The following is a 26,395-nucleotide window of genomic DNA, read 5'->3' as shown; positions in this document are numbered from 1 at the left end:
TGAGCATTAAGATGATGAGTTGATACCTGTTGGGAGTCTGGGCACTTCTGACATGTGACTGATGCTCCATTGCTGGTCAGCACCTTGAACCCCCTCAGACACGCGCAGTTCAAGCCTGTTCCAGATGTCGTATTCGAGCGTGTATGAAACAAGGCATTGTCAATAGAAACAAGCAAGCAAACATTAAACAGATTCCGTTTGCTGGAACATAAAATGCTGACTGTAATATATTTCAGATATTTCCTACTGAACGCTGTCCTTTGTTGTGTTTATCGAAATTATATATGTATTATTTTCTAGTTAAACCCCATGATGCCCTAAATAGGAGGTAGGTGTATATTTGCATGCCTTCATTCCGTACATGGGGAGCTGTGTATATGCAATTAGTCCCAGCGTCTATCTCCACATACCCCTCAACCCCTTCCCTGCAGCTTTTTTGGAATATTCGGACTTATGAATGTGTACTTGCGAATGTCACGAGGGGGACATAACAACATAGAAGCACAACAGTGAAATCACCTATTAATATTAACGCCATTCCTGATTTTCAATGTACAACAGCAGCGTTGGAAGCGTTAGCACAAGCAGCTAACACCATAAAAACAACACAGACCGTTACATAAGCCAGCAACAAAGCGAGAAATTAACAGAAGACCCCTCAGTTTGGGTTTAACAACACTTACGAGCGGCAAAGGTTTAATTAAACTTAATCTGCTACCCGCCTGTTTTTGCAGAGAGAGGCAAAAGGCTGCTAGCTGTTGTTACCTGATTTCCCACCGACTTGATTGACTCCACATTTCACACAAGACAAACTCGAAATGTCAAAGAAACTTCCAGCGCCGCAGTCCGCTGGCCGTGCGAAAGAGATGGAAAATTGTTCGCAAGACAACAGAGTTGATTCCAACAACAAAAGCAAAACGGAGCAGCACAGGAGCCGTGACTTCAGCGTCGCCGTCTCCATGGTGCACTGAGCCAGGCCCCGCCTCTTCCGGCAGGACGAACACACGAGCGCACGTTCAAACCGCCATTTGTTTATTATTTATAGCCTTAGGGAGTATGTTTTTGCCACTTTAGAAAAAAAAGGAAATGACTATTTATTAATTAGCTAGCGTCTCATGACTTACTTTAGTAAATAATAACTGAGTCTATGATTTCCCCAAACTTTCTGCAGTGCCTCCATATTGTTGATGAGAATATTTTCGAGCCCTTGCACCTTGACACATGTGTACGTGCTTCAAACTCCACTGGAATTTATTTTCCATCCATCCATTATCTGTAACCGCTTATCCAGTTCAGAGTCGCGGTGGGTCAAGAGCCTACCTGGAATCATTGGGCGCAAGGCGGGAATACACTCTGGAGGGGGCGCGTTGTCCTTCACAGGGCAACACACACACTCACACCTACGGACACTTTTGGGTTGCCAATCCACCAACAAACGTGTGTTTTTGGACTCTGGGAGGAAACCGGAGTAAACCCACGCAGACACGGGGAGAACACGCCACACACCTCACAGACAGTCACCCGGAGGAAACCCACGCAGACACGGGGAGAACACGCCACACACCTCACAGACAGTCACCCAGAGGAAACCCACGCAGACATGGGGAGAACACGCCACACACCTCACAGACAGTCACCCGGAGGAAACCCACGCAGACACGGGGAGAACACGCCACACTCCTCACAGACAGTCACCCAGTGCAGGAATTGAACCCACAACCTCCAGGTCCATGGAGCTGTGTGACTGCGACACTACCTGCTGCACCACCGTGCCACCCTGGAATATTTTATAATCATTGTAATTAAATCAAATCAACTGCAACTACTTATTGAACAAAATAAAGTGGCAATTCACATTTACATAGGAATTGTTGATTTGCTGAATTTAACTACCTTGGCGCTGGAATTGATCAACCCCACAATGCCCACTGCTGATCCTGTGTTCTTGGTTCCCGTCTAAATTGGCGTAAATGCAGCTCCGTTTGTTGGAGAGCACCAAGGTTCAAAGAATCCAAAAAAAGTAGAGTTCTTTTACTGTTTAGTGGATCCACTGGCTTAGTATACCCTGACATGCTCTACAGTGTTGTCTACCATCCTAAAATACAGAATCATCACGTATTTAGAGACTAAATAATTATGTTTTGAGCCAATATGAGAGGTATATTTTTACTCTGTGTTTCAGAGGTTAGAATTTAACCAATTACTTATTTGAAGTTGACAGAAACCTCACTTCTCTCCGTCAGCTGGAGGGGAGTGTTCCCTAAACTGAATACACTTCTCATTGTGACCTGGAAAAAAGTTCCAAGAATTTAATACAGTGAAGTAATCATGGATGTTAGTTGTAGGTATTCTAGAAATGTATGAAGTTAGCTTGATGTCATCAGGAATGTTGGTTGTAGGAATGTGACGTGTCATCATCAGGAATGTTAGCTGGAGGGTCCCCTGGGAAAATGTATAGATTTAGCCTGACATCATCAATAAGGTTAATTCTAATTATTCTAAGAATGTATTGAATCTTTTTTCCCCCATAATATCATCAGACAGGCTCGCTCTAGCTCTCTGGCTTGGAATAAGGGATGTGACTGACATCGTCAGCCTCAGGCAGGTTCACCCTAGGTCCCCCTCCTCGTGCACATCTTGCAGTATGAATGGATTTGGCTGACAGAATCATACAGGTGACATACAGTGTGTATAGTTTATCATTGGCCAATCCCTTACCTCCACATTGTAATGGAAGTAAGATGTAGACTATATAGGGTTTCCACAGCACCATGATGAGAATTAATATGCTGTGGTGACAGTTGTTGTTCTTGTGCAGTTACAAATAATCAGAGCTTAACAGAAAGTCACTCTACAAGAGTCTCTTTTCACAGGACTCAGTGGCAAAATGCCATTCAAAAACAAATTCTATGGCACCATAATCTGTAGGATTTAACACCCTTCACACCCCTCTCTTAACATTATCAAGTAATCAAAAGTGTACTGACATTTTAAAGACTGCTAATACTATGCCCCACACATTGTACATTTACTCCAAAGCTAAAAGGTTTGTGTACAGCTGTTCTACATAAAGATTATATAAAATAAATATATATTATACACACACACATACATATATATATATATATATATACACAGACTAACCATAACATTATTGACACCTCCCTGTTTGTACTCTCACATGTCCATTCTGCTGTGTCTGATCCACTCGTCCTAGCGCAACACATACACCTCCACCACGCCAGTGTCACTGCAGCATTGACAATGATCCACCACCACATCACACCTGCTCTGTGGGGGTCCCGAGCATTTAAAAGCAGGATGAAATGAGGATAAGATTGAATTCTGTAATTTTAGAACTACAAGGTGCTCCTGTAGCGTAGCTGATATAATGGAGAGTGAGTTTAAATACAAGGCAGGTGTTTGTAATCAATGTTTATAATTCGTTGATTATCTTTCTCAAAGCAACCCACAGCTTTTTTCTCGACTCTTCCTATAGGCTCTCAGCAAATATGTCGTTCCTTGTTCCCGCCCCTTTCAAACGCCCTACTCTTATTGGCCGGCGATAACTTCTCCCGCTCCGCCTCTTTAAAAGTTGAGAGGCAGAGCTTTTCAGAGTCTCTGCAGCCAGCGACACGAGGCGTTCGGTTGAGGAGAATGAGAAGATTTGTTGACTGTTTTTCCATTAGGACAGACGAGTAACTGTTTTTGTGCCGTCTTTCACAAAATTAGGAAAGGTAAGTTTCTAAAGTGGACAGTGACACTGTACTTTATTCATATTTTTGACTGAGAAAAAAGCTACTTCCAGCTGCAAAACAAAGCAGAGAGAGCGAGAGACGGGACTACGTTTGAAAATACCGAGCATTTTAAACTTTTTTTCTTTTCTCAGCGCTGTGGTTTAACTACTCCCAATGTGGCATTTCTTTTTATTTTATAGTTTCGGTTTTTTATGTTTTGTTTCTTCTCAGCAGGTCTCGCGTGCTCGTCAGTTACCCGCCATGGTGACAGTGCGCCGTCTGTTGGGCCTGAACGCTGCAGCAGGCTCGGAGGACATTCGCGCTTTTTTTCACGACTTGCACATTCCTGAAGGCGGCGTCCATATTATTGGTGGCCGGAGAGGAGAAGCTTTCATTATATTTACCACAGAGAGAGATGGTCAGCTGGCTATGGAGCGCTCTGGAGAACTCCTCAGAGGATCATCGATCACCCTTCATGTTAGCAGTCTAGCAGAGCTGAAGTATAAACTTGAGGCAAGATTAGGGAAACAGCAATGTTCCCCCGTGGAAAAGAAGACCCCAGAAATGGAAAAGAAGGCACCAAAGATAGAAGAGAAGAAACAGGAGGTGCAACTGAAAGTGGCAGAGGCACCACAGGCAACCCCACAGACAGATTTGGGTGCTGCTTTACTCCTGGGCCTAGTAGCTGCCATTCAAGCAATTCAGTCAAACAACCAAGAAAGCCCAAACCAGTCACTTCCAGCCAACAGTCCCCAACTATCTCCAGTTTTACCCCAGCCCCATCAGTCTGAAAAAGAAGAGATACAAACTAAGGACCAGATATATAACCATAACAAAATGAAGGAAAGCATTGTAAAGCCAGTGGGAGTGCATAGGGGAGAAACCAAGTCCCCTAAGCCTGGTTACCTTCGTCTTTATGGACTTCCTAATTATGTTACCAAAAAAGAGGTGTGCTGGTTCCTTAAAGGCCTTTCTGTGCTGGAGGTCATACCAGATGTGTTCCTAGGCCAGGACCAGTGCTGCCTTGTGAAGTTGGCTAGTTTGGAAGAAGCTGAAGAAGGTCTGAAATGCAGCCGCAGGAACCTGGACGACTCCTGTGTCATGGTCAGAACAGCGAATGAGAGGATGTGGACAAATGCCATGGAGTTTGAAAAGAAGTCTTCCACATCTTCAGAACTGGACAGAATATCACCTGACAGACCTTTGAGACAGACCTCCCCAGTCAAAAGACTGTCAGAAGACAGGTCACTTTCAGGATCTCCAAAGCGATACCGCTTTGACTCTCCAACTCTCAGCACAGAGTATTGTGTGATGGTTAAGAACCTTCCTTCAAGAACCACCAAAACGGAGATAAAGGATATATTCTCTTGTCGTCACATTCCAAACAACAAAATCATCCATCTGTTGAACAAATGGGGAGAACGAACGTCCACTGCTTTTCTAATATTTACACACCCGGAAGATTATGCTTTGGCCATGAACATGGATGGTAGCCCTAATGGCTCCAAAACACTTAATGTATCATCCATCACAAAGGAAAAAATGAGACAGTTAATGTACCTAGAGAAACACAAAGAAACCGAGAGAACTCCTAGTGGAGAAAAAGACTGTAGTCCCCTGTCTTGTATTTATGCACGTAATTTTCCAGCTGACGTGAGGAAAAGAGATGTCAAGAACTTTTTCTGTCCGTACCGTATCAGAGAGGATGATATTACATTGCTTAAAGATGAAAATGGGAATGGCGTTGGGGAAGCTGTTGTTGAATTTCATTGTGAACAAACCGCCAGAGAAGCTCGTAGTCTGCATGGGGTGAACTTCTTGGGACAACAAATATTCCTAAACTGTATTTCAAAACAGCAAATGAGGAGTCACCTAGGGGAAATGTGCTGAATAAAGACACCTTTTTACGATTTTTGAGGGACAACCAAAATCGTGCCTGTAGAACAGTAATTAAGATGTAATATTCTGTTAAATTACATCTGTTCAACTTCACCTATGACATTTTACATTCAATGCAAAGAAGTGTAAATATACTTGTATAGTCATTTATTGTAAAATAAATTGCCATACAGCAATGTTAAAACTAATGTTTTTTTTTATTTTTTTTATCTTTTTTATTTTGTCAAATCTAGAATGTGAGGAAAAAATAAACAGCACTGTTCAGAACCACTGGACTGGACTCAACAGCTCAGTTAAGTGAGAGCCCATGTGTAAAGAGGTGGTTGTTTTACTCAGTTTGATGTCTTTATCTTACATAAATGTATCCAGCGCTATGATTATGGTGGTAGTTTCTGACTTTAGTTCTTCAGTGCAACTCCAGAACACTAGAGAGTGGGAGAGCTCACTTAGCAAGATCTACAGATATCACAGAAGTGGGGGGTTAGCAGATCAATTTACACTGTTCTTCATTCCTGTTTGAGTTTTGAACTTCTTATTCAAAGAGATTGTCTATAGGTATAAAGCAAATTTAAATGGAAGACTACTTGGACAAGACAATACTGCACATACACAGGACAAGACCACTGTACCCAAGCTCTGCTTAAGCTCAGTTTCTAGCCCCAAAAGATGCAAATAGTAAGACATGACACAATTTGTTTTATTTTATTGAGATCACAGTAGAAAACACATTACAAATGTACACAATAACTGGGGCCAGTTTCCCAAAATTATTTATGAACATCTTAATCAAGTAGAGCATGTTCTCTGTGATTCTCACCCTAACATTTAAGAATCATCCTTGTGGAAATATGCTTTTGGGAAACAGATTTTATCAATCCGCAAACTCTAGATGAATGGTATGTTGCGTATCATCAGAACTGAAAATGAAAGGCCTAATTCAGAAATAAATTAATTTGGTCCTAAAACTTAAAAGAACTTCACCTTTTGCACTGTAAATTACTCAAAAGAAAGACTGGTGAATGTTAGATGGGATCATGTGCAGAGAGCCACTTCGAACACTCAGTTATAGAATCTTGAAGGGCCTGGAAGCAGGAGAGAAAAAAAAAATTGTGTGAAGGACTTATGTTTTTACACCAATTTTGCTTAATAAGTCATCTGGTATTGTCATCTATGTCAAGAACATTTTTAGCAAAGCAGTAAAGCAGAATGTAAATTCTTTATTTTATAACACATCTCTAATAATTTTTGTATTCAGTCATGGACAGTAGTCTTAGCATGGTAATGAGTATCAGATGATCGCAATCTTTGTTTATGGTTAATGGAAGTCATAATAGTGACACATCTCTGCTCTAATGTACGAAGTTGTTTTAGTTAGTGTTATCAGTCCGGTATTGGAAGTTTAGCCAATATTACACATAACTTGGCACCTTTTTTGTGCTTGTGCATATGCACCAAGACCTGTAACTGGGCTATGTCTGCTGTATGGATGTTTTCCCCAGTTTCTACAAAGAACAGTTTCTGGGATTAAATCTCTCCGTGGTGAAAAATAATTAAAAAATATCAGTGACGCTCAGTACACACACACACAGCAGGTTAAATAACAGAAAGATACGCTCAACCACCACAGTGCAGAAGCCCATCTGATACAAAACACATGAAAATTGAATAGGAGTGATTCATCGTGGATTTGCTACTGAAACACGATGATAAACGATTACAAACACTCCCTCACTCACAGCCGCTGTATACCACTCTCTCCAAAACAAACCCAGTGCTGCACTAATTAGCGCCCCTCTAGAAACCATTCATGTGGAACCAGCAGTAAACCTTTGATAAGAATATAAATTAACTACAACTAATATACATAAGATACAATTAAAAAGTACAGAAATGTACAAATACTGAAGAAAAGGCTTGTCTCATGACAACCTACAAAAAAATTGTATTGCTTTAATCCAGTTTGAATTTGATTTAATTGCAGAAAGATAAAATAATTGGTTATTAATACCAGTATTGGCTCCACCAAGGTGCTAATTATTAAATTGGTGTGTCCTTAAAAAAAAACAAATATCAGTGTGTGTACAGCTGATGTACCTGTCATGCCGTCAGAATCTGTCGTTGGAATTTGGAGCCATGCATGAAGAGTAGTTCATATTTTGAGAACTGGATGGGTCTGAATTGGGCCTCTGGAAAAATTACAAGCATAGAATTGACCTCAAAGGTATAGCAGATAAACTACCACTTAGCAAATTGCAACCATTATCACTGTTACACAAAGCAACACTGAACGAGAGAGAGAGAGAGACTGGCTAACCTACATTAGAGAGTAGGTTAAACTTGTGCTTAACAGCAACACAGTTTAGGGCATTACAGATAGATGGAAACATTATAAATTCCAAATGACATTGATACGCAACTTTTTTTTCCAATTGAAGGAAGAGGGGTAGGAAAAAAAACAATACTGAATACCACTTCATTGCTTAGCTACTAGCAAAAAACAGCAAATAATTCCTCCTCTACTTAAATTATTGAATGAACCACTGCTTTAAGTGTTTGACTTCAAACTTATCCGTGCTATTCTCTAAATCACAGTGGTGATTTACAAAGCTCTCACCCTATTCTGATATTTTATGTTTTTTGTTTTGTTTTTTTTTAATCTAACTTTTGGATGGATTTCCCCAATATTCTGAAATTGCCTGTTAAAGCTCTTACAGATGAAAAGCTCCGGAGGCGGTATTCCATTAAGACATCCGTAAGTTTCTGAGTGACCTTCAGCACAATCTGAGCATCATCTTCATTTTCAATATGAAAAGTGTCCTTAATATATAAAAGCACATAACGTATTTGAATAGGTGGTGCTATTGAAATCTGGCAGCATTCTGTACTAACTACTGTAGCACTAAGTTCTGGGTATAAAATGGGCATTCAAAATATTATTATTAAAAAAAAAAACTACCAGAAATTTCAGAAGAGTTGCAAGGTTGTTGCTGGATGGTCCCATGCCGCTGTTCATAGGCATGTCATTGAAATGAGGTCGGCCCATGCTGTCATCGTGTAGACCCATCCCAAAACCATCTGGGCCCATGCCCATGGGTCTGCTGTTGGAGAAACGCTGCATGTTCCCTCGGCCACCTCTGAACCAGTTAGGACCTTGCATTGAATTGCCATAGCAACGAGGTCTGGTGAATCCACCCATATCAGGCTGGCCCCTCATTGGAAAAGGAGGGTGAGGAAAACTACCTCCACATGGACCATCTAAGGTACAGAACATAATAACACAGGTATTCTTTCTTTTAGCAGGGCTATAGCTGCAGGACATCTTTAAATTCACTCTGGGTTCTAGCAGCACAAGGATTCTTGCATAAAAGTTTGACACAAATTCATTCATTCATTATCTGTAACCGCTTATCCAATTCATGGTCGCGGTGGGTCCAGAGCCTACCTGGAATCATTGGGCGCAAGGCAAGAATACACCCTGGAGGGGGCGCCAGTCCTTCACAGGGCAACACAGACACACACACATATTCACACCTATGGACACTTTTGAGTCACCAATCCACCTACCAACGTGTGTTTTTGGACTGTGGGAGGAAACCGGAGCACCCGGAGGAAACCCACGCGGACACGGGGAGAACACACCAACTCCTCACAGACAGTCACCTGGAGCGGGAATCGAACCCACAACCTCTAGGTCCCTGGAGCTGTGTGACTGCGACACTACCTGCCGCCCAGTTTGACACAAATTCCAATTTGAAATTCTCTACATATTAGAGCATTTTTTTACATGTGTGACCCTAGACCATCACATCACCCAATACCTGACAATAAAAGATATTACGAACCATTATGTTAATACACTGATAGTTTTAGTGTTTTCCCTGCAGGCATTAAATGATTGATTGATTATTATTGTCTATTTTATTTGAGCTACATGTTTCACAATGTGAATGCTGCTCATACACATACCTTGGCTCAATGCAACTTAAGTTTAAAATGGGAGTCGCTCCATTAAAGAGCTAAATGTTACTTACTTATGCACAAACTAACCTGGCCGAGTGTGTCTATGAGAAGGTCCTTCCCCACTGGGATGTGCAGACTCTGATAAACAGACAAGCAGCATGCAATAAACTGACCAGCCTTGTCCTGAACTCACAAAATATGAACATGGAACATTGTCGCTGGCCAAAGAAAAACGTGTCTCCACAAAATAACAGGAGACAGAATAAAACTTCTTAATGTTTAATGGAAATCGAGTAGTTTTGGAGTGTTTCCATCGGTCGATTCATTATGAAATATTGACACAAATGTGAAAGACAGCTTCTGTGTTCAAATGAAACTAAAAGCTGACAATTGAGATACATGTTTTTCATTGAACAAAAACAATAAGGAAAAGGGCCAAATATTTAACATCACTTTATGGTTTCAAACTTAGTAAAATGGTAAGTGTGGTATAAACTGTCACATTTTCAAAGTGCACGCTGAAGTAAGAGAGACTCACTCTGTTTCTGAAATGCTGGTACGTCTGGTTCCTTATTTATGACCTAGAAAGAATAAATATAGTTCTCATTGTGCATCAACAAAAGGGAGCAGAGCAAATCAAACCACTCTGTAACAGAATGTACAAGTTCCTGAAAGTGATCACAACTTCTGTAAGCAGACCTTCCCAAAGGCTTTAGAAAAAGCAATCAACCATTAACAACATTTTTACTGCTAATATATCTATGAGATTTTCACACCGATTATACACCAATCTCACCGTGATTTCTCCTCTGCCTTCTGCTTTCTCCACCTCAGCAGCGGACGCTTTGATGGCTTTTCTGGTGGCTGGGTCTTTAGTTGATGCCTCTTCTTTTTGAGGAATCTTGTCAGGATAATTCTGTTTCTGTTACAGAGATATATCCCATAAAAGGGTGGGTGTTTCTGTCATCGCTGTTCAATGTTATGAGAAAATATATGTCCACAGTTATGAGAATATGAATTGTCACAAAGAAAAACACGCATCTCATCTTTGTAGTTTTCTACATCATTTGAACAGAGCAGCTGTCTTTCACACTGTGAAATGATGAATGGACCAATGGAATTCCCCCCTTTTCCTATAAAAGTTTCTATTTTGGAGATACATGTTTTTATTTGAAAGTGACAGTTTATTAATTACACAATTAACAAACAAAGTCATTATATGTGTACTGTGCACTAAACGAACGGTGGAGGTGCTGTCTGTTGCAGCATAATGATACAAATTCTGTCATGCCTTCAGGTATAAGAGTGATATAATTCCTATATTGCCCATTTTCAGTCAAAGACAGCGGTCTTTAGCCATGAGACCACAAACTACACGTTTTATTACCACATGATTAAATGCAGACCAATGTGTAAACTGGAGTTGACTGAAACCTGGATCTTACCATGTACCTGAAGTAATGCTTCCATCCAGTGATATGAGAAACCATCTGCTCTTGTGGCTGCTCCACTTTGCACAATTTACACTCATAAAGAGGAGGTTTGTTGGGGTTTCGATACTCAAACAAATGCTTCAAGCCTTCGCAGAAACAAAGCAGTTAAATTATTTTTTAATAATTATATATAATTTATTTATAATCATTACTTAGTTAATAAAATACATTATTAAATAATTATAAATGTATTTCATTAAGAAGCTACAAGAAAGATTGAATAAACAAAGCTACCAATGACAGGTTCTGTAACAGATTTCAGACGTTCTTCCAGGGTAGGAATAGACTGAACGGATCCATTCTTGGTGGACACTGACGAGAGAGACAGTGGAAAAATGCATTAAACCCATAAATTGTGGTAATAATTAGGAGTAAATTTTGATTTTCTTAGAGTATATTTCATAAAGTGTTTGATAGAAATAGTCATCACTGAGGGAGACTCACTTGGGTTCTGTATTGCTGGTAGATCTCCAGGTTCTTTAAAGACTACCTAGAAAGATAACATTTAGTTGTGCATTAACAAAAGGCAGAGCAACAAATCTGAAATCATCTGATGGACTGTGTGCAGGTTCCAGCAAATTGACCCTGCTTCTGTAAGCAAGCAATAAATAGATTTCAAGAAAAGCAGTCAACAACTGATGACTTGTGAATTAAAAAAATGTACTCTTATACAAAGTACCGCTGTGTTTCCTCATTGGTCCACTGAGCAGGTGTATGATAATTCCATGTATTTAGCTTACCCTGATTTGACCTCTGCCTTCTGCCATCTCCAACTCAGCAGCGAACGCCCTGATGGACCTTCTGATGTTTATGTCATCAGCTGCAACCTCCTCTTCATACGGCATGCTGCCAGGGTGGATGTAATTCTGTTGTGGTGAATAAAACGGTTTTATGAGAATCAGAACGTTGTCTCGGGGCCAAACTGCGACAGTGCAATGCTGTTGAGTGTAAGGATTAACACCACCTCGTTTATGGTTTCCCTTTCCATTCTCTCAGCTCCACTGACCACAGATGAGAATTTTCTACAAGTTTCAGTTACATTTTCACCCTGTTTTTTCCCTAAATGCTCAAGACTACCACAGGTCAGATAATGTTTTGGTGGTGGACCAGTCTCAGCACAGACTTGTTAGACGTGTTAGGATCAGACACAGCAGTGCTGCTGGAGTTCTTAAAAAAACATGTCCACTCTGTGAGACAAACACTACCTTGATAGTCCACCTTGTAGATGCTGTGTCTGAGCCAGGAGCCCATCTGCTGCTGCACAGTTTGTGTTCGTCATTCTTCAATGGTTAGAGGACACTGTCGGCTGGATGTTTTTGGTCGGTGGACTATTCTTATTCCAGCAGTGACACAGAGGGGTTTAAAAACTCCATCAACAATGCTGTATCAGCTACTCGTACACGTACATCACACCAACAAGTCAAATTTATTTTGTACAACCTCGTGATTTCAAAAAGCAGATTTACTGTTGGCCAAATAAGAAATTATGATTAATGCATGTCTTCAGCTACATAAGTGATGTAGTTATTTTATCACCCATCCTTTTCTAAGACATGATTCCTTGACCATCTGTTCTCCAATGAACCGCATTATGAATTACTACCAAAGAGCTATGTTTTTGTTTGATTTATGCAAATTTTTACTTTAGCTAACTAAAACATACAGATCTTACCATGTATCTTAAATAATGTTTCCACCCAGTAATATGAGCAGCCATCTGGTCCTGCAGCTGCTGGACCCTGCACAATTTGCAGTGGTAAAGAGGAGCAGAAGACCTGGAGGGGCTGCGAAACTCCCACACATACTGCAAGCCTAGACACATACCAATCAATTTGTATTCATTCACTTCCATTAGAAACTACATTTTAAAAATACCAACTAATAATAATTACATACCAATAACTGGGTCTGTGACCGATTTCAGACGTTTACTCAGGGCGGGAAGAGTCTGAATGGATCCACCCTTGGTGAACACTGACAAAGAGAGACATAAAAAAAGACAACCTTGCATAAAGTAGCACCAAAGTACACTTAAAAAAAAAAAAGAACACTGCTGTTTTCAGTCTTCAGTCCCTCAATCAACAAGAAAATCAAAAAGTGACAAATCTTACATTTTGTACTGAACAACATGTAAAAACTCCTGAAGGAACTGATTGGTAACAAAAACGGTTCAGAGGCCATCCTGCCACATTTGAGGGATTTATGTTCTTCTTGCTGATGCCGGAAAATTAAGTTAGTTCTAACCCTACACAGTTTTTTCTGCAATAAGAGAAAACACATTTGAGCCAGGGTGGTCCAGAGTGAACTTCAGCATCATGTTTTCTTTCCTGTGGGAAACTTGAAATCAGTAATTACTGCTGCAGTGATTATTGCTAGCATCTGAATCAATTCAGTACATTATATTTAACCACTGATAGACCCTTCCCTTTCATACATTAATTCACAAGAACGTGTTTTATTTAAACAAAATAGTAGTCGTTTACATCCTATTGTTATTGTTAATTTTGTTATTGTACAGATAACCTTTGCTCAAATGTTGGCATTCTTGTTTCAGTGAACCAAACCTAAACAGGCTTAGCATAAACTCATGGCATTAAAATATTCTGATCAAAGCTAAACATAACTTATATAATCAGGTTAGATATGCCACTACGCTCTGCAGCAGCATTAATGCACGCTAACCTGGCGCAGCCCAAATACTAATAGACAAAGTAGTCAGGACATGCTCATGTTTCTAATGTTGTTCAATGTAAATTCAATATTGAATTCAGATCATTAATGGAATTATACAAGAGTAAATTTCCCTGTGTGGTTATAGAGAAGCATTATATCTCATCACAGCTATATGAGCTGTGTTTAAGACTTCAGTAGTGGCACATGGTGATGACATCAAAGTGCACCAAAGTGCTGAGGGTCAGAGAACAGAACTGGTTGTTGAGGGCAGGACTTACCTATGTCACCACTAGGGACTTGCTGCTTTTTCTGTCAGAGATGAAAAGTAAAACCATTGGAAAGAGAGAGATAAAGAGGAGTTAGAGATGAGAGCACTGGAAGAAAAGCAGCATCTCCTCCCTGTTGCTCGGAACAGTAGCACAAGTCGGTCAAAGATTAATATTGCAGGTTAACTGCAGGCATTATGCACTGGTGTTCACTGCAAATGTTAAAAAGTCATTTTAAAAAGCCACTGGGAATATCATTCACTTAAAAGCGCAGAACTATTTTAAAGTGTGGTCGTGTAAAATGTATTATATGTTTTTTAAACTAAAACAAATGTCACAAAATTGGAGAGAAAATAATAAAATAATGCCTAAAGTTACATATGGGCTATTTAGGGTTTAAAGAACCAATAAAATATTAGAGTATTTCATTATCATCATCATCATCATCATCAACTGTAAAAGATGATATTAAACACAAGGACAAACTACATTAGAATTACTTTACTAACCTTTTTTCCTTTCTTCTGAGGATTTGGAGCGACATCCATTTGGTCGGAATCCTGAAAAAGAAAAAAAAACATCAACAAATTACGGATTATTTTGTCAGGATTTAAAGAAACAGAAACCCATTTGCTTTTGCAAACATAGCTAGCTCTACCAGACTTAGCTGCAAGCACATTCTCTTGAATTTAAAAGCAATAAACAAGATATTCGATGTTAAAGATATTACCGAGTTCGATATGAACGCGTGCTACTGTAGAAAGGTCGTAGACATGAAGGAAATATCACAATTTTAACTAGTTTACCTGATTCCGACAGATACGGGCCTTGTTACGTTTACCTAACAAAGTTAGCAGTTAACCATGTACACTGCTTCACTAATATTGGACACCGTCAATATGCTGCATGTTACCTTTTTTCCTGGTAAAGAGTTAAATAATTTTCTAGAGAATCTCCTTCAAAATATCAACCACAAACATGGGATAAATACACCGCTGCAGTCGGGATTACGGCTCCTGCTCAAACCCCGTACTGACGCACTTACGTAAAAAATAGTACACTTCCGTTCACCTATTTCCTGTAGTGTGGAAGTGTGATTTGAGACGGAATCAGCCCTGTCTGCCACTTTCAAAATCAAAGTCCTTGCAACTCAAATAAACTATTCGTTCATTCATTGTAACCGCTTATCCAATTCAGGGTCGCGGGGGTCCAGAGCCTACCTGGAATCATTGGGCGCAAGGCGGGAATACACCCTGGAGGGGACGCCAGTCCTTCACAAGGCAACACACACACACACACACACTCACTCACACCCACGGGCACTTTTGAGTCGCCAATCCACCTACCAACGTGTTTTTTTTTTGGACTGTGGGAGGAAACCGGAGCACCCGGAGGTTCTGCTCCTTATGTTAGGAGGAAACCCACGCAGACACGGGGAGAACACACCAACTCCTCACAGACAGTCACCCGGAGCGGGAATAGAACCCACAACTTCCAGGTCCCTGGAGCTGTGTGACTGCGACACTACCTGCTGCGCCAATATTAATACTGCGGGTATTAATATTTACACTATAAATTTAGTTATTATTCAGCAAAAATTGTTTAGTTGGAAATGACACCACCGTCAATATCATGAATATTTTTACAATAAATAAGACAATATACTTAGCAGTTACAATCTTGGCAGCAAGGTTAATTGGTTAAGCTCAATTGAATAAAAAAAAAATCTGAACAATTAATGAATAAAAGAGATGAGACTTTGTTTTGCGGTTAATGTTTTTCTTAATGATGAAAGCTCTGGATTTTCCTTTTCATGTAGCAGTGTAAATATGTTGTGGTAACAAGTTTAGCGATACCCAAATATCCCATAATACATTGTAGGACACAGCTTAGTGGAATAATAATTATTCAACATAAAAATAAATAAATTACTCTTTATTGACACAGTCAAACATGAAACTTTTTTTTAAATTAAACTTATTTATTTGACATGTATATGAATTTACGGAAGCCCTGAAGGTCAAGCTGGAAAACGATTATGTTCCTGATACTAAGTTCTACATAATATTTTTCTGTCTTTTATAAACACCAAAAACAGTAGAAAAATATTTCTAGCATCACTTGTACCATTTTAGCCATTTAACAATTTATTTTCCCTCCTGGTGAGGTGCGCCTCAGGGTTAAAATAGGCTAACATTTAGTATGCTCTTCCAGCTTTGACCAGCAGGGGGCTGACTAAAAACAAATCGTCACAAGATCGTGTTTAGACCGTGGGCGCTGTATTAAATTGCCCCCTTATGGTCAAAGCTGGTACAGCATGCTTATTCTTAACACTTAGCGCTTCAAAAAAAAAAACCCTTTCACATACTACATACACACTAACTGTAGTAGTCTCAATCACATAAACAAACAGTAAAAGTTCTTAAGATAATCTCTCAAATATCAAATTCGTGTTCTGTTCAAGAGCAATTATATTCAGATGCAAACATTCAGTGCTACAAATTCAAAGGCGGTAATATTTCAAAGATAAGACAGATTTGCTTCCATACACCTGGGTATAAAGAAAATAATTTTTAAAATCTCCCTACTGGTCAAAGTTGGAAGAGCATGCTTATTGTTTTTAAATCTTCAAACCTTCAGGCACACCTCACTACTCAACTGTTTTTGGTGTGCATAACAGGCAGAAGAAAATAATGTGGAAATGTTGCATTCCAGTGTTTGCCTGAAGTTCCACCAGCTGTACACAACATGTCCACAGTTAGATACACCTACCTCAATGTTCCACTTCAGATGCAAAATCAGAAGCAGCAGCTGATCTGTTACAGCAGTTTAAAAGACACTGCCAGTTGGATATATTTGGTTGGAAAATTATTCAGTTAAGAAATGACAGAGGGCTTTAAAAATCTCAGCAGCACTGCTGTGTCTGATCCACTCGCACCAGCACAACACACACTAACACACCAACACCACGTCAGTGTCACTGCAGCGCTGAGAATGATCCACCACCACATCACACCTGCTCTGTGAGGGTCCTGAGCGCTGAAGAATGGGGGGAAAGGGGGGTAACAAAGTATGCAGAGCAAAAGGTGGACTACAGTCTGTAACTGTAGAACTACAAAGTGCTTTCGTGTGGACGATAGAGCTGTATAAGGCTTGCCCAGACTGAGCTACAGCAGGTAGATTGACACTGATCTTCATCAGGGCCATGCCTCACAGAATTATTTTAATAAACATGTTAATCAGATTCAGAAGGATGACTTCACAGGACAATAATAAACAGGACACTCCACATGAACCAAGCTTTGCTGACTGTTCTGATTTCATTCCCAAAAGCTGTGAAGTTAACCATGACACCACACATGAAACACTATATAGACATTTTACTGAGATCACTGTAAAAAAAAAAACATCTTCAGGACACCTGACAAATACACTTCAGAAGTAGGGCTCATTATTTCCAAAAACATCTTAGGGTTACGACCATTTTAACTGGTACAGGGTGTGCTCTGATTCTCACTGTACCACCTAAGAATAATTCTTGTGCCAAGATGATTTTTGGGAAACATAGCCCTTCTGAAACTTGATGAATAATATTTTAAATAATGTCAGAACTAAAGATAGTAAACCAATGCCTAATTTCAAAATGGGACTAATTTGTTCCTAAAAAAAACAAAAACACTTTGACTAAAAAGTACATAAAAGAAACTGCTGAATGTGGGTTGGATCTCATGCAGACAGCCACAGTCAGTAATGATCACTGATGAACGATCAGTTGTAGAATCTTGAAGGGCCTGGAAGGGGAAAAGGAGAGAGGGTTTTTTTTTTTATTTCTCTGTTCTCATCCTAGAAACGGTAAGTAACTTCTGAGAAGAATAAGAAGATTTAAAACAGGCAAATGGTCAGCACTTTTTACACTAAAGCCCTTCAGGACTGAAGATTAAATCAGAGACAAATCTTATGGCTCATCTCTCTTGGCTAAAAGTTTGGATGCCCCACAAACAGCAGATATGTGGGGGATTTATGATCTCATGTTTAAATTCTCATTTCGATTGTGCCAGTCACACGCAGTGAAATGTACAAGCACTTAAGTGATATCTGTGCAGTTGCTGTACCTGTCATGCTGCCAGAGAATCGATCATTGGGATTTGGTGGCATGCGTGAAGAGAAGTTCATGCTGCCTAAAGAGCTTGATGGACCAGAACTGGGCTCCTAAAAAAGGAAAGGCAAATGACTTACTTCTTTTACCAAAAGCAAACCGTTCACAAAAATCAACACTGCAAAAATGTCTAGGTTCAATTTCTTAATTCCACAGAGGCTCTTACGGATGAAAAGCTCCGGAGGCGGTATTCCATTAAGACATCCGTAAGCTTCTGAGTGACCTTCAGCACAATCTGAGCGTCATCTTCATTTTCAATACGGAACGTGTCCTAAAAAAAGAAGATCAAATAAAAGAAGATCAAATAAAAGCACATAAAACGTGATCTCTCGGGACAAAATGCTGCCGTATTTCAAGCTGGAAATAATAAGTATTTCACTAGCAGTTATAATAACTAACATTTAACTTTAGGCTTTAACTGTATTACACAAGGATAAAACATCAGTCTTATTCACAGTAATATAAAAATCTCTACCAGATATCTGAGAAGTGTTGCAAGGGTGTTGCTTGATTCTGACGATTTAAATCCACCTCCCATCCCACTGTTCATAGGCATGTCATCGAGATGGGGTCTGCCCATGCCCTCATCGTGTAGACCCATCCCAAAACCATCTGAGCCCATGCCCATGGATCTGCTGCCGGAGAAACGCTGCATGCTCTCTGGGCCACCCATAAGCCGGTCAGGACCTGGCCTTGAATTACCAAAACGACCAGGGCTGGGGAGTCTACTCATCTCAGGAGGACCCCTCCTCATCGGTCCGTCACCTAGTCCACTCTGCATGCTCGGTGGGAAATCAGACATCAGTCCACTCCGAGGAGGAAATATGGGGTCAGAAAAACCACCCCCGTACGGCCCGCCTGAGGTAGACACAGTATTCAACAATGATTCATCTTCATTCTAAACACGGCTTGAGCTTTATTAAGAGGACATTAAGTTCACACAGTCTTCATGGGGCACAATGTTTGAAAAGATCACATATGTATGATGCATCATGACCGTAAAAGCATAATGAGAACAGTGACATAAGAACTGGTCTAATATGGAAGGCAAAGCTGGGCATGGTAGCATTTACCTAGCAAACACATCAAATCAAATTTATTTGTAAAGTACTTTTTAAAACAGATGTCACAAAGCAGCTTCACAGAGATCCTGTAAAACAAAGTTTAGACATGAAATGTAAAAAATGTAAAAACACCTGGTGAAAAACTGTAACCCATTTAAAAGCTTGAGGTGTCAGAGCCTGACCCGTAGCAGCATGTGTGCAGTCACTGAAGTTGTTGACCGTCCACAGACAAGATAAAAGTAAGTGAGAAATTTAAGAACTTCATACATCTCCAAGCATCCAGTTTGGAAAACACCTAAAATATATGCTTCTTCAAGTACAGTTTATTCCGTTCTTATAACTCACTTTCACCAAACAAGCCACTGCGTTCACCTTGATCAAGAAAATTAACTAAATCTCATAATGCCTTTACCATCTGGATGACGGAAAAATGTTGGACTGAAGCAGTCACTGCAGCACTGAGAATGATCCATCACAATATCACACCTAATTTGTGGGGCCCTGAAGAACAGGGAGCAAATAAATGGGTATTCAGAGCAACAGAAGGACTACAGTCTTGTGTACTGTACGTATAGCAGTACACTCAATGTATTGAATTTCCATTGTTCAACTGCTATTTAAAAAAAAAATGGGGTTTTCATTATTTGTCAGTACAATCATCAAATTAAAAGAAATAAACACTTGAAATATATCAGTCTGTGTAATGAATGAGTATAATATCCAAGTCTCTCTTATTGAATGGAATTACTGAAATAAATCAACTTTTTCATGATATTCTAATTTTATGACCAGCAACTCTCTCTCTCCATACATACATACATACAGACGAATGGCAAACATGTGCGAGCTTTTCTTTTGTGCTCTGATCTTTGTAACACTGGTGTTTGTTACACACTGATGTTCACAGCTTTCTGATTTTTAACATCATTTTACTTCTGTATTGTGTCAAATCTGATGTGACAGGTTTTTGTCCAAAAGCCAAAATGTACAAGCTTTTTTCATCATAAGCTGATCTCTGTGCCTCTGCACAGCTGAATGTGTGTAGGCTACTTACATGTTTCAGAGAGCATTACAGAATGTTTACCAGCTTCACTAACTGCTGAAATATGCCACTGAAATGTAAACTAATCCAACACTAAATACGTCTAAAACAGGTCAAACACATATGACTCACTCAACTTGAAGCCCAGTGTTAAATCCCAGCCACATGCAAATGCTTAAGCGTACAATGAGTGTTTTGTTGCATCGTAATCCTCCAGTAAGAGGGGGCAGATTACTGGGCTGTTATCTTGTGAATGGGTGGCTGATCGAGGCTTGCTCTCTGACTCAGACTTGTCACTTATCTTTCTATAAACAAAAGCTAAAATTACATTTCTTTCCATTTACAGTTGGCGGTTCAAGGTTTGGGAGCTATGTTTAAGTTTATTCTGTTATATAGGACAAAAACTGAGGTGTTTAAGTGTTTTGATCCCGATTTATCCCGATTGACCCTGCAGGTAGGTGTGATGACCCCAGCGTGTTAATTTAGTGAATTAAAAAAAAATAAAAAATCCCACATGCACAAACTAACCTGGGCGTCTAGGAGGAGGTCCAAGAAGACCCGCAGCACCAGGTCCTCCTCCACTGGGATGTGCAGACTCTGATAAAAAAAACAAACAGAAGACAGTGAACTTAGAAACAAAGTGATAAATTGAATTAGGCTGTGAGCTCAATAAGGACAAAAAAAATAAAAATAAAAATAAGTACATGTACAGGGAAAAGTGTATGGTTACATTGTGTGTGACGATAAACTGTGTCTTAGTCATCGCTGAAAGTGCACATGGATGTGTGGGAGACTCACTCAAGTTCTGAAATGCTGGTACATCTGCAGGTTCCTTAATTACAACCTGGAAAGTAAACATGTAACTGTGCATTAACAAAACGCAACAGAGAAAATCATTGGAAAAAGTAAGTTGGCTTAAATTCTGTAAGCAAGTCTTCCCTAGGCCTGAGGAAAAAGAGTCAACAATATATGGGTGTCTACATTAGAACTATACAGAACTGCTGTTGTTGGTCCACGTTTCACTGATTATGTACGTACGAGATTTCCACACAAATTATACCCTAATCTTACCCTAATTTGACCTCTGCCTTCTGCTTTTTCCACTTCAGCAGCTGATGCCTTGATGGCTTTTCTGATGGCTGGATCATTTGCTGCAGCCTCTTCCTCATGAGGCACTGTCTCTGTGTGCCAGAGTTTCTGATGTGGGCAAAGAAACAGTCACAGTTTTATGGGAATATTAAAAGCAGGGGAATACACATTTGTCTTTGGGATAAAGTGAACAGTGCAAAGCTGTGGTCAAATAAGAATTTTACAGCTATTAAAATTAACGTTCTCACAGACCCTTATGTGCCACAACTGATCTCCAACTAACTGCATTATGAATTACTACCACGTTTTACCATGTTTTAGTGTCATTAAATACAGATGGACATGTGAACTGCAGCTAATTAAAACATGCAGATCTTACCATGTATCTGAAGTAATGCTTCCACCCAGTAATATGAGCAGCCATCTGGTCCTGCAGCTGCTGGACCTTGCACAATTTGCAGTTATAATGAGGAGGTACCGACTTGGAGGGGCTGCGATACTCCCACACATACTGCAAGCCTAGACACAAAGTATTTGGTATTTTTTGTTGATTTCTACTAGACCCAATATTTTAAGATTACAACCCAGTTACATACCAATGACTGGATCTGTGACAGATTTCAGACGTTTGGTCAGGGCGGGAATAGTCTGAATGGATCCGTTCTTGGTGAACACTGACGAGAGAAAGATAGGTTAACAACAAATGCCTTAAACTCATAATTGTGGTACTAAAGAACACTTTAGGAAAGAGACAACTCTTGTTTTTCAATCCTATAACACTAAAATTTCAAGGTCTCAGCATACTTCCTGCGAAATGAAAGTTGAAATAAGCTGAAAGCACCTGTTGCAAGCTTAAAATCTTGCATACTATGAGGTTCTGGTTTTCCTGTTGACCAATGGCATGCTTTGTTGCGTAGTGCCTTACTCCCCAAAGCGTGACACGGTGAGGGAACCCTCTGTGTTCGATTTCTCTGCAATTACGTCACATTGTTCGCTGAAGCCAGGCGAACGTTGACTCCACAGGAAGTATGCTGAGACCTTCAGGCTCAGCAGAGCAAACAGTAATTCTGTTAATCTCAAACAGACATCACTTACAAAGTCACAGGAAGGCTGTGCTCATACATCATAGCTGTTAGCCACATTGTAAACTTCAATACTGAACAACATGTAAAACCTCAACAGTCTGATAAATCTGTAAGAATGTAGCAGAACGAGTTCTGATGGGTGTTACTGGTAATAACAGTTCAGAATCAGATCACAGGTGAGTGGTTCCTGCTTTTCTTGACCAAGCTGAAAGTCACAATTACCAGAACCACAACGAACAGATGTTCTCCAATAAGAGAACACAAACATTCTTTGCCAGGATGTATTAAGGCAGACAGAGTGGTCCACGCCGTATGTGATCTTTAGTATTATAAACATATCTTTTCCAGCTATGCCATAATACTGTTTCTGTAGTTCAGCACCTGAATATAATTCAGCACCGGAATGTAACATTTTCCCATGGTCTCTTTTTGACCCTTTCCAGCCATATGTCAACAAATGACCAATAGTTGAGAGTTGGTCAGGTAGCCCAGTCAAATCTGCAGCATTAATACAGTCCTCCATCCGACCTGGGCTGGAAATATTACTTTATTATTCAGACTATATTCTCCAAAACACATCAAAGGTGTAGGACATTATGCTGATGTTTCTAATGTTGTTCAGAGTACATTTAAATATGAAAATATCTTTTTCTAAATTCAGCAACTGAATGTGAAAAATAGCTACATCTCATCACAGCTGTATGAGCTGTGTTTGCATGCTATGTTTAAAACCTCCAAAGCTCTGAAAGAACCCAGTAGTGGCATATGGTGATGACATCACCAAGACCACGAAGTGCTGAGGGTCACAGAACAGAACTGGTTGTTGAGGGCAGGACTTACCTATGTCACCACTGTGGAGTTGTTGCTTTTTCTGTCATAGATGACAAGTAAAACCATTGGAAAGAGAGAGATAAAGAGGAGTTAGAGATAAAATAAGCATGTGAGGTGGGGAACAATACCCCACGCTCCTATAGTCCGTCCTCCTCTTTGTTGCTCTCCGTCAACAGAAGAGTAGGCAATCCTTGGAGAGCAATGTATGCTTGAGGCACCCAAGGTGCCTCGTCAAATCAGACACACTCCCAGCTTATCACAGATGTGCACTGGAAGAAAAAATAAATAAAAAACACTGCTTTCCTGTCACTAAGAACAGCAATGAACTGGTATAGGCAGACATCAAAATGGCACAAATCAGTCAAAGACCAATTTTTCCAAAATAACTGCAGGCCATATGCTGCACCTCATATGAAGCAGCTTTACAGTTTTAACAAAAACTCTGCAGACACATCTGCAGTCAGCCTCACCAGTTTGTCTGCTGTAGAACGGTAGCGATCCTCCTTGTGTCAGTTTTGTTTCTTGGACTGCAGGCCTTTAGGTCTCCAAAAGAAGAGCTTTTCAAAAACATTTTATTTTGAAAGCTCAATTTTGAGTTCAGCTTACTTTGAAAATGCTGACACCATGTGATAAACGGAAAAAGAAAATCTGTACAAGACCCTGAATGAACTGCTGTGCCATTAAATGTGGAAAAGGATGCATTAGTGTTCACTGAGATATTTATGTAAACTTTAATGATGTGGATAAAAAGGCTTTGTTTTGACACCAGACAAACAGCCTCTGAGAGAAGATGGTCAGGCCCTGGTTTTTAAAAGGTGGTGAATAGCAGCAGACACTCTGAGACTGCTGATGAGCAGACGTCTGCCCTCAACTGCTTTTTAAAATGAAGCACAGTACGAGACAGAAAATCAGAAGAATATCATTTACATCAATCCGACTTGAAGCAAAGCAACAAAAAGCGCCTGTTTAATTTTAGCGATGCTTTCGGGTGATGCCATCTGCCATCAATCTGGACATTTGCCTTGCAGCTGAGCGTTAATTGACTGAGAAAACGTCTTGCTTTGTTTACTATATTTTGGATTTAAAGTTGAATATACAAATATCCACAAAATTTTGGCCATAGCGTATATTCAGGTATACAACTTTTAGCCTGCACTTGGAGCTGTCCCACCATCCTCAGCTTGGTCTGTGTGGGTTACTGTGCATTTTATGAAGCACAGAGAGCTGGGTTTTACTACATCATCAGAAAACAGAGGAGGGTGGGATTTACAAAGATGACTTTTAACGCTGCATAGATCAGAATGATGGGACAAGCCCACTCCAAAATTAAGTGTTTCCTTTCTTATTTTATTTTACTATTATTATTATTTTTAAGTCTGCAAGTGACGTTAATATAAAGAGAGCGTTAGATGTGGTCTGAGAAATTCACACCTGGCAGCTCTGAATTTTAAATGAATATTTCAGGCTTTTACAGGGGGTGACTAGCTGAAGCAGGAGGACAATTTTGTAGCAGGTATTTCTCCCCCTCGACTCAGCACTGGGACTTTTTTTTTAACAATTTTAACAAACAAATCTTACATAGTGCAGCTTCAAATCAAGTTCTGGTCCTGGATCACTTTAAATCAGGGTTTCAGAACCACAGTGGGCTGGACCAAGTTGTCCATACTGAGACATTAACACTGTCTCACATGACTGTACAATGTTATTAATAAGATTGAAATAGAATGTGGTTCTACAATAATTCATTAATAAAGCCCTACAACGAAGGTTCAAAAGTCACTATCAATGTTTTGTAGAAATTTTCGTAAAAATGACTTCCAGCTTAGTTCTGGTCGGGGTCTTGATGTTCTCTAGTGGTAAGGGGCACTGAGGGAGAAAAACCCTTGCTCGAAATGAGAGACGTCGGAAATGGCCGTGAAAATATTAATTGTGAATGTCTTAGACGCTTAACGGACCTCGACGGGGAGAAAATGGAAAAAAAATGCAGCTTAAACTTTAAGATACTAAAGAAATAGTAGAGTCCGATAAAAGCAGTTCTCCCGCTCTTACTCTAAAGACAAAAGACACTAGCTAAAATCATCTCACCTTCCCTTTCTTCGGAAAACTTTGGGTGCCTTCCATTGGGTCAGTTAACCTAAAAAGAACAAAATATTCACGTTTTATTTGACTCAGTGAAATTATTAACATATACATTAACTACACATTTTTTCAGCGTTTAAAAACACAATTTACTGGTTAACACATATAGCTACCGCTTGCAGACGTAACAAATACACTTCCTCATATTTTATAGTTCATAAAGAAGATATTCGGTGGTGAACACACAACCAATCCTTAGATATAAGGCATGTTAGTGTAGAAATGTAGACATTAAGGACATTTCATAATTTAAACTCCGCTTATCCGTTACTAACAGCTAACACAGCTAGCGATACAGCTAACAACATCAACGCAGGCCTAATTACATCACCTCAACATAATGTTACCAGTTAACCGTGTACACTCCTTGACTAATATTAGCCACACACTAGCTAAATATTGCGAGTTACCTTGTTTTCTCTTGTAAACAATTAAATAATTTTCTAGACTATCTCCTTCACTATATTCTCCACACTGGGCCAGATTCGCCGAGGCAGTTGGGGATAATGTCTCTGTCCCAAACCCTGTAGTGCTCCACTAAGTAGTAAATTAAAATAGTACACTTCTTTTCCCGACACCGCCGTTTGTGTAGCATGTAGCTATAGTGTATTAGTGTGCGAAATGAGACGCTTCCCAGTGGCATATTACATTTCAAAATCAAAGTATCGACATGTGGAAATAAAGATAAATTAGTTTTATTTCCCTTAAATGCATCGTTTTTCGCAGTACTTTCCCCCCATATATTTAAGAAAATGGGATGAAACGAGAATGAACAAAAATCAATATTAAATGCTTATCCAATCAAAACCCTTAGCTTGATTTTTTGTATCATAAATATTTGCCAAAATAATATTGTTTAATGGAGCAAACATTCCCAACTTAAGATATGTACGAATACATATATCTATATCTATAAATATATATATTAATGAATAATCTGTGGTCATTTTGGCACGATCTA

General features: G+C 39.7%; 4 protein-coding genes across 7 annotated transcripts in view; 1 reads left to right on the top strand and 3 right to left on the bottom strand.

The window, feature by feature from the left end:
- The window catches only part of tmem67 (transmembrane protein 67), a 29,631-nt gene extending 26,257 nt beyond the window's left edge, over positions 1-3,374 (bottom strand). The window contains exons 1-2 of one of the 3 annotated variants that reach the window (XM_066647589.1): positions 3,182-3,374; positions 27-115 (exon numbers count right to left, since the gene is read on the bottom strand). In XM_066647589.1, coding sequence (XP_066503686.1) covers positions 27-115; positions 3,182-3,281 — 189 coding nt within the window. In that variant the 5' untranslated portion in view covers positions 3,282-3,374. Of the gene's footprint in view, positions 1-26; positions 116-765; positions 997-3,144 lie in introns of those variants that run through there. The other 2 variants (XM_066647661.1, XM_066647508.1) reach the window with 2 other exon arrangements.
- A 207-nt stretch (positions 3,375-3,581) lies between these two features.
- Positions 3,582-5,895, top strand: rbm12ba (RNA binding motif protein 12Ba). 2 transcript variants are annotated; one of them, XM_066680613.1, is made up of 2 exons: positions 3,582-3,737; positions 3,969-5,891. In XM_066680613.1, the coding sequence occupies exon 2, from the start codon at positions 3,999-4,001 to the stop codon at positions 5,625-5,627; it is 1,629 nt and encodes a 542-aa protein (XP_066536710.1). In that variant the 5' UTR covers positions 3,582-3,737; positions 3,969-3,998; the 3' UTR covers positions 5,628-5,891. The 2 variants fall into 2 exon arrangements, with proteins under 2 accessions (XP_066536710.1, XP_066536719.1); XM_066680622.1 differs by having other exon boundaries at positions 3,613-3,737; positions 3,972-5,895.
- A 439-nt stretch (positions 5,896-6,334) lies between these two features.
- Positions 6,335-15,120, bottom strand: LOC136702550 (uncharacterized). The gene is made up of 15 exons (XM_066677663.1): positions 15,074-15,120; positions 14,538-14,588; positions 14,041-14,071; positions 12,986-13,063; positions 12,762-12,901; positions 11,830-11,955; positions 11,534-11,579; positions 11,324-11,401; positions 11,042-11,175; positions 10,393-10,518; positions 10,135-10,177; positions 9,684-9,734; positions 8,593-8,891; positions 7,731-7,822; positions 6,335-6,718 (listed from the first exon to the last, which is right to left on the bottom strand). Exons 2-14 carry the CDS (start codon positions 14,574-14,576, stop codon positions 7,742-7,744), a joined length of 1,272 nt encoding a protein of 423 aa, XP_066533760.1. The 5' UTR covers positions 14,577-14,588; positions 15,074-15,120; the 3' UTR covers positions 6,335-6,718; positions 7,731-7,741.
- Positions 15,121-16,010: 890 nt separating this feature from the next.
- On the bottom strand, positions 16,011-25,994 carry si:ch211-197h24.6 (uncharacterized). The gene is made up of 12 exons (XM_066646803.1): positions 25,845-25,994; positions 25,381-25,429; positions 23,305-23,335; positions 21,976-22,053; positions 21,759-21,898; positions 21,362-21,487; positions 21,089-21,134; positions 20,819-20,887; positions 18,660-19,042; positions 18,351-18,455; positions 18,141-18,237; positions 16,011-17,819 (listed from the first exon to the last, which is right to left on the bottom strand). The coding sequence occupies exons 2-12, from the start codon at positions 25,414-25,416 to the stop codon at positions 17,797-17,799; spliced, it is 1,134 nt and encodes a 377-aa protein (XP_066502900.1). The 5' UTR covers positions 25,417-25,429; positions 25,845-25,994; the 3' UTR covers positions 16,011-17,796.
- Between the last annotated feature and the right edge of the window lie 401 nt (positions 25,995-26,395).

This window comes from Hoplias malabaricus, chromosome 1, assembly GCF_029633855.1.
Source record: "Hoplias malabaricus isolate fHopMal1 chromosome 1, fHopMal1.hap1, whole genome shotgun sequence".
NCBI lineage: Eukaryota > Metazoa > Chordata > Actinopteri > Characiformes > Erythrinidae > Hoplias > Hoplias malabaricus.
The sequence above is the reverse complement of the archived record's forward strand: the minus strand, read 5'-3'. Positions and strand labels throughout refer to the sequence as shown.